General features: G+C 56.7%; 1 protein-coding gene across 1 annotated transcript; it reads right to left on the reverse strand.

Annotated features, from left to right (window-relative positions):
* Window positions 1-12,448: 12,448 nt before the first annotated feature.
* Window positions 12,449-13,532, reverse strand: LOC136460867 (uncharacterized). The gene is made up of 2 exons (XM_066460410.1): window positions 13,159-13,532; window positions 12,449-13,076 (listed from the first exon to the last, which is right to left on the reverse strand). The coding sequence occupies exons 1-2, from the start codon at window positions 13,530-13,532 to the stop codon at window positions 12,449-12,451; spliced, it is 1,002 nt and encodes a 333-aa protein (XP_066316507.1).
* Window positions 13,533-15,386: the final 1,854 nt, after the last annotated feature.

Raw genomic sequence — 15,386 nt, forward strand, 5'->3', positions numbered from 1 at the left:
GTTCAAGTTCCACCTGAATCCACCCAAACACATGTAGGGTTGTTTGGATATCCTCATATTCATCTCAATCCACATATCGGTGGATTGAAGTGTAAGTTAGTTTAAGTTCCATCACAATCCACTCTAACGCATGTGGATTGAGGTAGATGCAAGGGTATCCAAATAAGCTTGTTTGAACACACATGTATGCACCTCAATCTATATATTGGATTGGGTTGGGGTGGAATTTAAACTAAGTTTCACTTCAATCCACTCTGACACATATAGATTGATGTGAATACATATGCACCCCAACAAGCTCTCGTTCCCTACCTATTCAGACCTTGTTTGATTGTGAAGGGATCGTGACGCCTAAGAGGGGGTGAATTAGGCAACTTAAAAATCTAACTCCGTAAGCTATAGCCTCTTTTTTTAACCCTAGCAAAATCTATGCAAAAGATAAACTATCTAAATGTGCAACTACGGTTTTGCTAGTGTGTTGCTATCTCTACCACAAAAGGAGTAATACAATCAATGTAAATGTGGAAGCTAAAGAGCAAGGTAGAGATATGCAAACTTCCGTCGACGACTTCGGTATTTTTACCGAGGTATCGAGAAGCGCGCAAGCTTTTCCCTAGTCCTCGTTAGAGCCCCTCGCAAGGAATCCCTCACAAGGGCCAAGCTCCCGGTTGGGTAACTCCGTAGATAGCCTCGGGCCTTCAACACGCGCAAGTGGGTCTCCGACGTGCCTTCTGGCAAGCCTCTCCCGGATACTCCCTGCCGTCTTCACTATCAAGCTTCCGGCCAAAACGCTATGGGCCTTGTTCCCTCCGGTACACGGTGGCGGTCACACCACAAACTCGGTTAGTGTGATCTCGCAAGACTACAAGCCCCTTCGATGTACAACAATGGTGCTCGCAAGCACCGAGTGGTAAGAGGTATGCAAACCTCACTAAACACTAGACCTAAACCTAGAGCAAGCGCATAAGCGGTGGTCTAATCAACCTCAGCACTTCGCAAAAGCACCTACGCTAATCACCTAACGAAACACTAAGCACTATGCAAGTGGAGATCACTAAAATGGTGTATCAATACCCTTGGTATGTTTTCTTAGCTCCACACATCTCAAAATGGACGGTTGGGGTGTATTTATAAGCCCCACTGAGAAAGTAGCCGTTGGGGATGAAATCCCGCTTTTCTGCTACTGACCGGACTCTGACCAGCGTCCGGTCAGTACTGACCGGACGCGTCCGGTCACAAAAATGGCTCTCTGGAACCTTACTGATGTTGATCGGACTCTGGCACCCAGCGTCCGGTCACTTTGCTGCTCAGCGTTCGGTCCAGCGTCCGGTCACCTCTGTGAGATGTCCAGCGTTCGGTCTAGCGTCCGGTCATCTCTGTGAGCTTGTTTCTTCGCGATCTTTCATTCGGCTTGGTTCCCATCTTCGTGCTTGGACTTTGCTTGATATCTTGGGTCTTCTCTTGTGCTTCTAAGGTCTTGCTTATGGTGTTGATCATCGGATCATCACATCGCCTTCGTCCAAGTCACGTCTTGCATCCTATTGAACTACAAAACAATCACTTGCAAATTTATTAGTCCAATTTGGTTGTGTTGGTCATCAAACACCAAAATCTAAAGTAAATAGGCCAATGGTCCATTTTCCTTACAATCTTCCCCTTTTTGGTGATTGATGACAACACGACCAAAGTAAGCAAATAATAAAATTTTGTAATTTAAAAACTACCTACTTGCTAGGATGCAATGCAAGGGGCAAGATTATATGATGCTAAAAGATACTACTTGTCGGGTACCATAGAACGGGGTACCCCGAGCGTACACCAAAAGGGGCACTTAAATCCCATCAACGACAAAGTTAGAGGGTAAGCCATGGGCTCATCACCAGCCCCGTCCGAGCCCACCAGGCTCTCCGCCTCGCCTCAGGCCTCGCACGGGAGGTCTCGGCGTCCTGACGCAATCTCCGCCTCGTGCGAGGCCTCTCACGGGAGGCCTCGGCAAGGAGCCCAATCTCCATCTCGCCCGAGGCCCCGTGCCTACAACCTCGAATGAGACAGCTATTTTCCATATCGCTCGAGGCTGGCTTGTCAATAGCCCGTCGCCCCTGCCTCGACCAGTCTTCCCGACAGCATGTCATGTCCCATTAATGCGTCAACTACTCCCGCAATCTCAGCCGAACGACGGCTCGACACCGCGGAGTGGCCGACAGGACATGAGGTCGCATCAGCGCCATACCGGCTGAGACAGGGCATAGCGGGGATTACCGGCCACTGTATTCTGACGCTGTACCCACGATCAGCGCCCGCACTACACTGTGCCCCGCGATCCCCGCCTCAGAAACAACACGACATGGGCAGCCTGGCCCGGGTCATCATCACCTCCGAACCAGTACACTAGATCAACCGCTCCCTCCGGGCCTCGGCACTCTGCACCAGGGTCTTGGCTATCTCGGGATTCACGTCTACCGAGACCCCCACCGTGGTTCGGCCTTGGCACCGACCAAGCCTCGGCCTCGCGCACAGTCAATCCACAGCGACCCGCACACTGACCACCGCACCCACTCCGAGGCAGCCCTGGAGCTCCCATGACGCATAGGATCAGATGTGACCAGCACGCCGCCCTAGTGCTCCAAGGACGGACCACTCCGACGACTACGCCACCACAGGAATAGGCTACAGGGCTCGGACATGCCGCCTCTGTTTGCACGACGCCGTATAGTTAGCACATGTACTGTCCTTGTCCTCCCTTCAACTATAAAAGGAAAGGATTTGGGCCATTTAGAGGAGGGGATAGGTTCTCACGAAGAACAACACCCTGTAACACGCACACTTCCCTACCGCTTGAGAGCAACGTCTCAAGCAGCCCACATCACTCCCAGCTGAGACCTAGGACTGGCTCCCTCTCTCACCTAGCTTGTAACCCCCTGCTACAAGCACTTCGGTGCAAGGAATACAAGATCAATCTCCCAGACTGGACGTAGGGCACGAATTGCCCGAACCAGTATAAGCCTTGTGTCTCTTTGCATCACCATCCGGAATCGGGAACACGCAGAACAAATTCACTAGTTGGTTGAGGACCCCCCGGTCCAAAACACCGACACTATTGTAAGTCTACATAAAAACTCATCTTGCCCTTGCAAATGTCCCCATGTGTTATTATGGATTTAAGCCTTGCTTCCTACAAATTCTCCCCATTACATAGGTTAATCCATAATCCACTATCCTCCCTTTCTCGGACCATTACTATAAATTAATGCTTGCTTTTGATCCTTTAAATTCTCCACCTTTGGAATCAAACACCAAAAAGAAAGACATTAGTAGCACAAGGGAGGGTCAAACTTTGTGATCCTTTGTGTGTAGAGTGAAATAGATCACATGTTGATTTCTACCACTGCAATCGGTGGTGGATATTTGAAGTATGATGCTTAATTCCGGGGACTCTATTTTTCTTGCAATGATACTACTACACACATGATAAGCTTAAAAATATGTTAGTCTCAAAGTATCCAACTTGTAGAGTAACCTCCCCCTAAATTTGTGCACACAAGTATAGAATACTTGTAGGAAACATGCACATTGATTTTAGAATCAAAAACACCACTTGAAAGATGACATCACATGAATGTGAGGGTCATTTTCGAATGCGATATTTGGGAGAAATTATCTATAATTTGGACTTTGGCACATATTAGATGAACAATTGAAGGACAAGCTGTGTCGTGCTCCTAAACAATTTTAAACCATGTAGGATTGCTACAAGCACTTCGGTGCAAGGAATACAAGATCAATCTCTCAGACTGGACGTAGGGCACGAATTGCCCGAACCAGTATAAGCCTTGTGTCTCTTTGCATCACCATCTAGAAACGGGAACACGCAGAACAAATTCAGTAGTTGGTTGAGGACCCCCCGGTCCAAAACACCGACAGTTGGCACGCCAGGTAGGGGCCTCTGCGTGTTAGCTTCATCATCCCAACAAGTTCCGGATGGCAGACCCCGTACGACCGCTGCGTCTCAGCACGGTGGTGTGGTTTGGGAGCCTAGAGTTCATGTCTCTAGGGCACGAGTACGACATGGTACTTCTCACACCCTGAGCCCCACCTGCTGACGACGACGTCACGCACCGGCAGCCCAGGCGCAGGCGGCGCCCGGGCGGCCGCTCTCGCCGCGCTCGTCGGGCACGATGTGAGCAAGATCACCCCGATGCTACGCAAACCCAGGGCGATTAGCCGCTCTCCGCTGGCATCCCATGACCAGCTATTGGCTTAGGGTCCCTGGATGGGGATCTATCTAGCCTAAGCCTGGACAAGGGAAAAACGTCGGTGGCACCCGGCGACGCCCCGACATCAAGCTCCGCTCCACCACTCCCTGAGGAGCCAACTTTGGCGGAGCAGAGCCCTGCGACGGCACTATCTCCATACCCCTTTGGGTTGAGAAATGCCACCACCTCTTATGCTTATGCCTACGCTTTCGCTCACGCGGATCTCTCGGAGCGCCGCCAGTGCTTTGCTCTCAACTTCGACACCACCGCATTGACCCACATCCACGCCGACTCCTCAGAGGAGGACGAGGCATGGGTCGGAGTGGATTTCTCTGACCTCCACGACCGCGAAACCATGCGCCGCTTCTTGGCCGCAAGTGACTATTGCTTTGGCTACTTTGATTCCGACGATGAAAGTACTTACGATCCCACTTGTGAGTGCTTCCACGTCGGACTTGGGATGCCAAGCACGGGCGACGAGGACGAGGGGGCAGACAACCGCACTCCGCTTCATCAGGGAATGGGCGATGCTACGCCTTCACGCATTGTCCCACCGGCAGCACAGAACGAGAACCTTGCCCTCAGACAATTCTGACGCCCAGACCTGGAACAACTCCGTGAGCTTCAGGCCAAGGTCGAGCAAGATCGACTCCTTCTGCAATAGCTCCAAAGCACTCTCGAGCAGGAGCAGCAAGGCCGCGGTGACGGCGGAGGAGCCCGGCGACGGGCTCGCGACGTGCACCACCGCATCAACGACGACGAAGGGGACGATCGTCCCCCAACCTTCAATCGCGCTAGCCAGAATGTCGCAGCTGCGGCAATGCTAGTGCGCGCGATGCCCGAGCCCTCCACCATGGAAGGACGACGGGTTCGCGGCGAGCTCCGGGATCTCCTCGAGACCGCTGCGGTGCAGCAGGCCAAGAGTTCCGCCTCTCGATGGCGCGGTGCCGTCTCGGACCTCCCCTCAGCACCGCATCGGCAGGATAAGGAGGTCTCGGTTCGTCCCGAGCCCGCTCGGGTGCCGGTAATCGATAGGGTCCCCCCGGCCCACGACCGCCTCGATAACCAACACGAGGCACAGGGTGACCACGAGGTGGTCGGCCGACGACGATGCCACAATAGTGAGGGGCCCGCCCGAGGCTACCATCCACATTGGGGCGGCCGCTACGATAGCGGAGAGGACCACAGTCCTTCTCCTGAACCGCCTGGCCCCCGAGTCTTCTGCAAAGCCATCCGCAACGCTCAGTTCCCAGCCCAGTTTCTCCAGCCAGCCAACCTCACAAAGTATAGCGGCGAGACCAACCCCGAGCTCTGGCTCGCCGATTACCGCCTGGCTTGTCAGCTAGGCGGCGCGGACGACGACCTGCTCATCATCCATAACCTCCCCTTGCTCTTGTCAGACTCGGTGCGAGCCTGGCTCGAGCACCTTCCTCCCTCTCAGATCCACGACTGGCGTGACTTGGTTAGGATCTTCGTTGGGAATTTCCTAGGCACATACGTGCGCCCTGGAAACTCCTGGGACCTTAAGAGCTGTCGCTAGAAACCAGACGAGTCTCTCCGAGACTTCATCCGGCGCTTCTCTAAATAGTGCACCGAGCTGCCTAGCGTCGGTGATTCAGAGATCGTCCAAGCTTTTCTCTCTGGCACCACCTGCCAAGACTTGGTCCGAGAATTGGCCGGAACGTGCCGCGCTTGGCTGCCGTGCTCCTCGACATCGCCACCAACTTTGCCTTGGGCGAAGAGGCTGTAGGGGCCATCTTCCCTGAGAACGACGCTAAGGGGAAGTGGAGGGACGAGGCCCCTGAGGCCTCGGTTCCCCGCCTCCCCAAAAGAAAGAAAAAGGATCACCAGGGGAAGCGGGCCATCCTCGGGGCCGATCTGGTCACGGCCGCAGAACGCAAGAATCCCTGAGGCCCCAGGGGACCTAGACCTTTCAACGACATTCTTAAGAAACCCTGCCCTTACCACCAAGGCCCGGTCAAGCATGCCCTCGAGGATTACTCCATGCTGCGACGTTACTATGCTAGGCTCGAGCTCCCCGACGATGACGCCAAGCAGAAGGGCGCTGGCGATCGGGATGATGACAAGGACGACAGGTTCCCCGAGGTACACAATGCCTTCATGATCTTCGGCGGACCCTCGGCGTGCCTTATGGTGCGGCAGCGAAAGAGGGAACGCCGAGAGGTCTTCTTGGTCAAGGTGGCCACTCCCCGGTACCTCGACTGGTCTCAGGAGGCGATCACCTTTGATCGAGATGACCACCCCAACCATGTTCTGAATCCTGGGTAGTACCCACTTGTTATCGACTCGATCATCGGCAGCACCCGACTCTCTAAGGTGTTGATGGACGGAGGCAGCGGCCTCAATATCCTCTACGCCAACACCTTGGAACTCTTGGAGATCGACCGATCGAGGCTCTAAGGCGACGCCACACCCTTCCATGGCATCGTGCCAGGGAAACGCAAATGACCCCTCGGGCGCATCGACCTTTCCGTCTGCTTTGGCACCCCCTCCAACTACCGCAAGGAAGTCCTTACCTTCGAGGTGGTCGGGTTCGGGGGAACCTACCATGCCATCCTAGGGCGGCCGTGCTACGCTAAGTTCATGGCAGTCCCCAACTATACCTACCTCAAGCTCAAGATGCTAGGCCCCAGTGGTATCATCACGATTGAGTCCACGTACGAACATGCATACGATTGCGACGTCGAGTGCATCGAGTACGCCGAGGCTCTCGCGGAGGCCGAGACCCTCATCGCCAACCTCGACCAACTCAGTGGTGAGGTGCCTGACTCCAAGCATTGTGCAGGGGTGTTCGAGCCCGCGGAGGCCATCAAGCTCGTCCCGGTCGACCCCGCCTGCCTCGACGACCGGGCGCTGAGGATCAGCGCCACCCTCGACATCAAATAGGAAGCCGTGCTTGTCGACTTCCTCCGTGCGAATGCCGACATATTCGCATGGAGTCCCTCAGACATGCCGAGCATACCGAGGGAGGTCACCGAGCACGCCTTGGACATCCGGGCCGGCTCTAGACCGGTGAAGCAACGCCTGCGCCGATTCGATGAGGAAAAGCATAGGGCCATCGGCGAGGATGTGCAAAAACTCTGGGCGGTCAGGTTCATCAGGGAAGTGTCCCACCCAGAGTGGTTGGCTAACCCCGTGTTAGTTAGGAAGAAAAATGGGAAATGGAGGATGTGTGTAGACTACACCGATTTGAACAAAGCCTGTCCAAAAGTCCCCTTCCCATTACCCCGAATCGATCAGATCGTTGACTCCACTGCGGGGTGCGAGACCCTATCTTTCCTTGATGCGTATTCTGGTTACCATCAAATCAAGATGAAAGAGTCCGACCAGCTTGCGACTTCTTTCATCACCCCATTCGGCATGTACTACTACGTGACTATGCCTTTCGGCCTCAGAAACGTTGGGGCTACGTACCAACGGTGCATGACCTAGGTCTTTGGTGACCACATTGGGCAAACCGTTGAGGCCTATGTGGACGACATCATGGTCAAGACCAGAAAGGCCGAGGATCTCGTCAACGACTTGAGGATAGCCTTCAAATGCCTTAGAGAGAAGGGCATCAAGCTCAATCCCGAGAAGTGTGTGTTCGGGGTCCCCCGAGGCATGCTCTTGGGATTCATAGTCTCAGAACACGGCATCGAAGCCAACCCAGAGAAGGTCTTGGCCATAACCAGCATAGGACCAATCAGAGACCTCAAGGGAGTGCAGAGGGTCATGGGATGCCTTACGGCCCTGAGCCGCTTCATCTCGAGCCTTGGCGAAAAAGGCTTGCCTCTGCACCGACTCTTGAGAAAATCCGAGTGTTTTTCTTGAACCCCCGAGGCCGAAGAAGCCCTCGACAGACTCAAAGCGCTGCTCACAAATTCTCCCGTCTTGGTACCCCCGGCCAGGGACGAGGCCCTCTTACTCTACGTCGCCGCAACGACCCAAGTGGTCAGCGCTGCCATAGTAGTAGAGAGGCAGGAAGAGGGGCATGCTCTACCCACCCAACGACCTATTTACTTCATCAGTGAAGTGCTCTCCGAGACCAAAACACGTTACCCCCACATCTAGAAGCTGGTCTACGCCGTAGTCCTGGCCCGGCGCAAGCTGCGTCACTACTTCGAGTCTCACCCAGTGACTGTGGTATCGTCTTTCCCCTTGGGAGAGATAGTCCATAACCGGGAGGCCTCAGGTAGGATAGCCAAGTGGGCCGTCGAGCTTATGGGGGAAGCCTTGACTTTTGCCCCTTGGAAAGCAATTAAGTCTCAGGTCTTGGCCGATTTTGTGGCTGAGTGGACCGACACCCAATTACCACCTGCTCAAGTCCAGACAGAATGCTGGACCATGTACTTCGACGGGTCTCTGATGAAGACCGGGGTAGGCGTGGGTCTCCTCTTCGTCTCGCCCCTCAGAGTACACATGCGCTACATGGTGCGGCTCCACTTCGCCGCCTCCAACAACGTGGCTGAGTACGAGGCCCTCGTCAACGGCTTGCAAGTCGCCATCGAACTTGGGGTACGGCGTCTCGACGTCTAGGGTGACTCGCAGCTCATCGTCGATCAAGTCATGAAGGAGTCAAATTGCCTTGACCCCAAAATGGAGGCTTACTGCAAGATGGTATGTCGCCTAGAAGACAAGTTCAACGGTCTCGAACTAAACCACATCGCGCGGAAGTACAATGAGGCCGTCGACGAACTAGCAAAGATGGCCTCGGCACGGGCTCCAGTCCCCATGAACGTCTTTGCCAGGGACCTCCACAAACCTTCCATTGACTACACCTTGGTAACAGAGGAGGGCCCGCCTATGGAATCCGCGGTGGGGCTCGACGCCCCCTCTACTGACGAGACCCCCTCGACCAAGCTCGAGGTCATGGAAGTCAACACCGAGCCTCCGCAGACCGACCAAGACGTGGATTGGTGAATCCCGTTCCTCGATTGGCTTGATCGGGGGGAGCTTCCTAGTGATAGGACCGAAGCCCGACGGCTTGTGCGCCGAGCCAAGACTTACGTCCTCTACAATCATGAATTATATAGGCGAAGCCCCTCCGGTGTCCTTCAACGATGCATCACCACCGAGGCAGGCTGAGCCCTACTTTGGGACTTGCACGCAGGGGCCTGCGGGCACCATGCGGCGTCTCGGACGCTCATGGGAAACGCTTTTTGCCAAGGGTTCTACTAGCAGACGGCGGTCGCCAACGCCACCAAGCTAGTACGCTCCTGTGAAGGATGCCAGTACTACACTCGATAGACACATCTCCTGGCCTTGGCCCTCCAAACCATCGCCATCACGTGGCCATTCGCCGTGTGGGGGCTCGACATGGTCGGGCCTCTATAAAAGGCCCTCGGGGGCTACACCCATCTACTGGTATCAATCGACAAGTTCTCCAAATGGATCAAGGCTCATCTGATTAATCGAATCAAGTCCGAGCAAGCAGTGCTTTTCTTCACTGACATTATCCACAGATTTGGGGTTCCTAACACCATCATCACCGAGAACGGGACACAATTCACCGGCAAAAAATTCTTGACGTTTTGCGACGACCACCACATCCGTGTGGCCTAGTCGGCCGTAGGACACCCAAGGACCAACAACCAAGTAGAACGTGCCAACGGCATGATAGGCCTCAAGCCAAGAATTTACAACCGGTTGAAGAAGTTTGGCAAGAAATGGCTCGCCGAACTCCCATCGGTCATCTGGAGCCTAAGGAACACCCCAAGCCGAGCAACGGGGTTCACGCCTTTCTTCCTGGTCTATGGGGCTGAGGCCATCCTCCCCACTAACTTGGAATACGGTTCCCCAAGGCTACAGGCCTATAACGAACAAAGCAACCTCACCACCTGAGAGGACGCCCTTGACCAACTGGAGGAAGCCCGAGACGTCGCGCTGCTGCACTCGGCTAAATACCAGCAGACCCTACGGCGCTATCAGGCCCGGCGCGTCCGAGGCCAAGACTTGAAGGTGGGCGAACTGGTGTTAAGGCTAGCACAGAGCAACAAGGGCCGCCACAAGCTGACCCCGCCATGGGAAGGACCGTACATCATCGCCCAAGTGCTGAAGCCCGGGACCTACAAGCTAGCCAACGAGAAGGGCGAAATCTTCACCAACGCTTGGAACATAGAACAGCTACGTTGCTTTTATCCTTAAAATTCCAAGCATTGTATATATTGTTTCTCGGAATACAATTGAAACCCGTTTTTTAGTTGCTCTAATTTCTCAAGAAATTTTCCGAGCCTATCGATGGTCTCGGCAATACGCTAACACTATAAGGGAGACTCGGCTCTACCTCTGCAGAACCAAATCTCCCTCGGGGGCTAGATGGGGGATTCCCCCTAAAGTCCCACGCACCATTTTTTAGTCGTTTTTCGAAAAAATTCCTACGCCAAACCCTCTAGCACGCTCTGACGAATCGATTACGGAAAACCCAAGGACCAAAAGCCCGTCTCAGGGCCAGAAGGCCGGTAGAGTCACGAGACGGCCTAAGCCTTCGGGCTACGGTGCTCCCTCACCACCTTTTGCCCAGGGGACAGCTTAGGCTCCAAAGGGGTTTCTTGCAAAGAAATCAGATCGGAGACAACAAGAGGGCAGAGGCTCGGGAATACAAGACAAACGATTAAAGAAACACGAACAAAGGCCTCCACGGCCACAAACGTTACGATACATAGTTAATTCCTACTCTATTTACATGGCCGCTTGGACCTAGGTCAATGCTCAGGACCCCTGGCATCGGCAGACGGCGGGGGAGGGACCACCTCCTCTTCGAATAATGTGGCCAGCGCCATGCCAGGGCCTTCCACCGCCTCCAACAGCTTCGTCACCACCTTGTCGGCCTCATCGTCATCATTGGGCAAGACGTAGCCATCGCTGATGGCTTGATGGTTGACACCAACGTAGTGCGAGGCGATGATGGCCAGTGCGCGCTTGACGCCCGTGTGCAGCGCTCCTCGGACACGCTCACGCACTTGACCGCTCAGTGCAGTCAGACGGCTCCCAAGGGAGCTGCCTGACTGAACCCCCTCGACCGCCAGGGCGTCACAGGCGGCACTCTTCAGCGCCTCATGCTCCCCAATCTCGATCTCGAGCACCGTCTGCATCGCGCTGGAAGCCTCGGCTACCCAAGTAACCTCCGCCTCTGACTCTGCACCACGGAAAACGGAATGGGGTTGAGCGAGAGAAAAAACAAGCTAGCTAGGGACGGAAGCCTACGGAACTCACCCTTGGCCTTAAGCTCCTAGTGTCGGGCCTCGACCTAAAAGGCCTCGGCTTTCTCCTTCAGGCGCTGAGCCTCAACCCGAGAAGCCTCGGCCACCCTGGAAGCTTCACTCCCCAGCTCTGCGTCACACAAGGAAGTTAGGGAACAAACATAAGGAAAAGAAAATAAAACAAGGGGACTAGGACTCACCCTCGGCCGTCCCCCTCCAAACCACAGCCTCAGTTCATGAGGCCTCAGCTGCTGCAAGGGCCTCATCCAAAGCACCTTTTGTCAGCTGGTGCACATTCTGTTCCGCCCCTAGCTGCCCAGCAAGAGCCGTGGTCGAGGCCATAGCTTCTACGTCTCGAGCCCTGAAGGCATCCCGATCACTCGCCGCGCGGGTGAGCTCCTCCTCTAACTCCTTGACCCGCGCCACCAGATGGGTGAGCTGCTCCTGGGCCATGGCCGCCTCGACCTTCGCATCGGCACAACGAAGGTGGAGGTCCTCCACCTCCACGCTCCACGCCGACAGGAGCTCGTTGGCGCCCGCAAGAAGGCCCTTCTGCGGCTGAAGCTGGTCCTAGACATCCCTCTCCCAGCGAGGAAGACCGACTTCCTAAGAGATCGGGTCTCCAGCTCCTGGGGGAAACAGAACAGGGGTCAATCCCTGCAAAGAAAACTCAGAAAAAGACCATCGCATGGGAAAAGAAAGCACGAACCTGGGCGACTCCGGGCAAATTGTTGGCCACCACGGAAAACGCCGTCTGTAGAGACCGCTACGCCAGCTGGCGGTACTGCTCGAACGTACCCAGCGACCGCCCTCGGCCGCATCCTCAAGGGCAAACAGAGGCTCTGCCTCAGGATCATCCCGGCTTTGCCACAGGACACGCAGGTGGTTCCACCCGCGGGGCTTGGGTCGCACCCGTGCGAGGGCCGAACTTCCCTCGTCCGGGGTTGGAACCGGCTGTTCCACGACACCGGCCACCTCGACGCCGGCCATCTCCTACGCCCAGGAAGTATCATCGGAGGAGATCGGAAGAATCTCCACCTCCCGGGCGCTCTCCCGCAATAGTGCCGCCAAGGCCTCCGTCGCCTTCATCTCCACTTCCTGGGCCGGCAGCCCCGCCACGATCACGTCAGCGTCGGTGGTCCCGGGGGCTCCGGCCTCTGCTATCGTGGCCTCAGTGGTCCCGGGGGCTCCGGCCTCCGCCATCGTGGCCTCGGGAGCCTCAGGGGCTCTGGCCTCCGCCATCGTGGCCTCGGTGGTCGCGAGGGCTCCGGTGCCCGCCGCAGCGGCCTCGATGGTCCCGAGTGCCGCAGACTCCGTCGCCCCGGCCTGCAAAACCCCGGGGACCTCGGTCCCGATGGTCTCGGCGGCCAAGGGAACCTCGGCCGCATCCAACCCATGGGCCTCGCCATCGTGGGGCAGAGGCGCTGCCTCCCCCTCCTGTGTTAGGGTCACCTCAGCAGCCCCTCCATGAGTGGCCGGCACCTTCGGGTTGGCCCTCGCCGACGCCGTGCCACGATGTAGGGTGGCTTGCGCCTCCGCCACCCAGTGGGCGGTGGAGCCGGGGTTAACCTTGAGCGCCTTAAGGGGCGCCAACGTAGGCACCTTTGTAGGTCGCTTTCGGCTAAGGACAAAACATTCGCAGGGTCAGCACAAGACAAAAGAATGAACGGAAAGCACTGTGACCCCACCAAAAATACACCTACCTCGAGCGGGGTGGCAACCACTTCGCCATGGCGACCCTTGTCCGCAAAGGCGGTGGTGGCGGCAGAGGCATGGCCTCCGTGTCCATCGGCACCGGTTGGTCCTCAATGGACCCCGTCGCCCCCTCGGTCCTCAGCGGGGGCAGTTGCATCGCCTCCACCGCCACTTGCTCCACCGCCGTCGTCGAGCCCACCGGGCTGACGGCGTGTTTGCCGAACGCTCGCACCTCGGGCGTGTCGGCCTCGGCCCTAGAGCGGGCAATTACCGACCCCGGGTCTGCTTCTCCTCCTCCTCCCGGGGGTGCCGGGCTACTTGCCAATGCCCTGGGCACCACCTCCACTACGTCAGGGAGATGGTCCAGGGGACCTCGCCCCATCTCGCCCTCGTCATCCCCATCCGAGGCCTCCATCGACAGTGACGGCGATGGGGATTCCTCCAACGGGAGACCATCCTTCCTTTGTTGACGGCGGCGCTTGTCCAGCTCCACGCGTGTGAGGATCTTCTTCGTGCGCTTCGCCGCCTTGGCATATTTCCATTTTTTCTGCGCCTCGGTGTGTGCCCGGTTGATCGCCCGCCACCTCGCGTCCTTGGGAACAGGCGGTGAGAGGAGCACATGTCCCGCATCCCCTGCAGGAATGGCGAACGCGCATAAGGGAACAAGAGATAAGGAGAAACGGAGGAGGCTCGGGGGCTACAGCGGCGCACGACTTACTAGCGAGAGGAACCCCTGTGACGGTCGCATCACGATGGGGGTCAAGTTGCCGCCCCTCCGCTTCGCCTCTACCGTCTCCCCCACTCGACGAAGAATTTCCGCGTCGGAAAGGGCGGAGGAGGACATCCGGATGCCCTCGTTGGGCTCGCCCGGCCTCATCTCGAACAGACACCACCGCCGAGCCATCAGCGGCAGCACCCTCCGGTGGTGGAAGGTAGCCACGACCACAGCCGCGGTAAGGCCACGGCCCCGTAGCCTCTCTAGCCCCTCCAGAAGCGACTGCAGCTTGGGCTGATCCTCCCTCGGGACGCCGTACTTCCACCTCTCCGGGCAGCTCCCCACAATCCACCCAGTGTAGGGGGGAAGTCCTCCATCGTCGTTGTGAAGGTAGAACCAGCTCGTGTACCATCGACGATTGGATGACGCGAGTTGGGCCAGGATGTAGAGGTGCTGGCGGTCCTGGCGCACTTGGAGAGTGCAGCCGCCGGCCCTCGTCACTTTCCTTGTGCCCGACGTGCCCATCGGCTTAGTGGTGTGCCCTGCCCAGAAGAGATGGAGCCACAACTCCCAATGGGGAGCAATCCCCAAGTACCCCTCGCAGACGGCAACGAAGATGGCCGCCTGTGCGATGGAGTTGGGGTTGAAGTTGTGGAGCTCCACGCCATAGTAGTGCGGGAGCGCCCGCATGAACTGATCCGCCGGGACACCGAGGCCGCGCTTGTGAAAGGAGACGAAGCTCATGATGTAACTGTTGTGAGGCCTCGGCTCCGGCTCGCCCGACGGAGCAATCCACTCCGGCCTGTTGGGGTCCGTCACCGGACGAAGGAGTCCGCCGTCGACAAGCGACTGAAGCATCTCCTCGGTGACATCCGATGGATCCTAGGGGTCTGCCTCGATGACAACGATGTCGCCGGCCATGGATGCGGTGGAGGGATCGAATGCGGCGGTGAGTTTCTCTCTCTCTCTCTCTCTCTCTCTCGCTCTTTCTCGCTTTCTCCCTGGCTCGCTCTTCTCCCTTCTTCTTCCCGGCACCCGCTGCTCTAGCGATGGCTCGATGGAGGTAGAGCTAACGCAGGCAAGGTAAGGTGAGGAGGGGCGAGACTCTTTGAGTATTTATGCAGGGTGAGGGCGAAATGGATGGGCGATGAAATCGGGGAAGTTTCCCCTAGATCCGGCGCGGTTAACCACGATCCGATTTTACCGCCCACGCGCCCACTTCTTTCTCATCAATTGCGAGAACAGTTATGTCACATCCACCACATCGTGCTCGGCCACTGCGGTAGCAGGCGTTGTTTCGCCTCCCCAGGGAACCACCTCAAAAGGCGTGCCACCTGTTGCCAAGCCGATGGGGAAGACATTCCCCCCGCCCTATTCCTTTCAGATGAAGGAACCGGGCTCTGAGCCTATTACGGTCCAGGGGTTCGAAGGCTAGGCCCCTAGGGGTTTTGACAGCCGCCCCAGGACAACAGAGTCAGGGATGACCATGGGCGAGCCTATATGGGGCTATGGCCCAAGCAA

Source organism: Miscanthus floridulus, chromosome 6 (genome assembly GCF_019320115.1).
Source record: "Miscanthus floridulus cultivar M001 chromosome 6, ASM1932011v1, whole genome shotgun sequence".
NCBI classification, from domain to species: Eukaryota; Viridiplantae; Streptophyta; class Magnoliopsida; order Poales; family Poaceae; genus Miscanthus; species Miscanthus floridulus.

Excerpts from the sequence above, each read along its gene's own strand:
- LOC136460867 (XM_066460410.1), bottom strand. The coding sequence starts at position 13,532 with ATGGGGCGAGGTCCCCTGGACCATCTCCCTGACGTAGTGGAGGTGGTG. Across the intron at positions 13,077-13,158 it reads TGGTTGCCACCCCGCTCGAG|CCGAAAGCGACCTACAAAGG; the intron begins GTAGGTGTATTT and ends TTTTGTCCTTAG.